A 942-nucleotide genomic window follows, 5' to 3' on the forward strand; every position below is an offset into this window, starting at 1 on the left:
TGCTGCTCCCCTCAGCAATGTACTTCGTTGATCTGCCTGTTCTGCTCCCCACTCTGTCTCTGGTGAAGTCTTTCGCCACCCCTGAGTCTCTGGCCTGTACCCCAGTTCTGTATGCACAAATAAATAAATCTTTAAAAAAAATGTAATGAAAACTTAACAAATCTTACTCATGTAGGATCAAAGGTATCTGGTAATTTGAGTTCTCCATATATCAGATTACCCATCTGTAATCTGTGGGCATTTGTGGAAATTGGGAAGCTAAGATGTGGTAAGGGGTAAATGAGAACTTGTGTGGAAATGTTCTGCCTGGTTCCTTTCACATAGAAAGTTCCCTGAAGGTAATACTATAATCACATGAAGGACTTTACACTGCCAAGTGCAGTGAAAAGCAGAATAACATATTTCTTTTCATATATTGTCTGCTGTGATCATTAACAGGGTGTGATTGTTAACTTAAACTCATTTTTATGTTCAAAGCTCTTTTCTACTATACCCATATATCTTGAAAGTTCATTTTCTCTAATCATCACAGGTCTTCGAAGTTTTTCTCAATTCTAATGAGCTCTGCCAGTTTGTATTGACCATATTGGATAGCCTGAAAAATCTGAAACATCCCTCCACCCAGCAATCAGCAGGACAACTGCTGATAACATTGGTGAAAAATGCGGAATCCAGATTTGAGAAGGTAAAAAGCTCAGTGGCCATTTCATGAGTTTGAATTACAAGCAAGACTGCTCCCCTCTTACAGATACGAGGTCTCTGTTACTGCTCCTGTCCAGCTGAGGACAACCACTGAAGGAGAATGGCACCACAGCCTTGTCCTTCAGCCAGTGTTAAACATTCACCCATTTAGCAAGCAGCTAGTGAACATCCAATCTGTACATAAGCAGAGAGGGAGATTTTTATTTTTATTTTACCAACAGGCCTTTTTTTTTTTTTTTT

The 942-nt window shown here is 39.5% G+C and overlaps 1 protein-coding gene across 1 annotated transcript in view; it reads left to right on the forward strand.

The window, feature by feature from the left end:
• MROH8 (maestro heat-like repeat family member 8) overlaps positions 1-942 on the forward strand; it is a 39,103-nt gene that overhangs the window by 21,049 nt on the left and 17,112 nt on the right. The window contains exon 11 of the mRNA XM_012728358.1: positions 533-685. Coding sequence (XP_012583812.1) covers positions 533-685 — 153 coding nt within the window. The remainder of the gene's footprint in view (positions 1-532; positions 686-942) is intronic.

This window comes from Condylura cristata, unplaced genomic scaffold, assembly GCF_000260355.1.
Source record: "Condylura cristata isolate star-nosed mole 26May11 unplaced genomic scaffold, ConCri1.0 scaffold00022, whole genome shotgun sequence".
Taxonomy (NCBI): domain Eukaryota; kingdom Metazoa; phylum Chordata; class Mammalia; order Eulipotyphla; family Talpidae; genus Condylura; species Condylura cristata.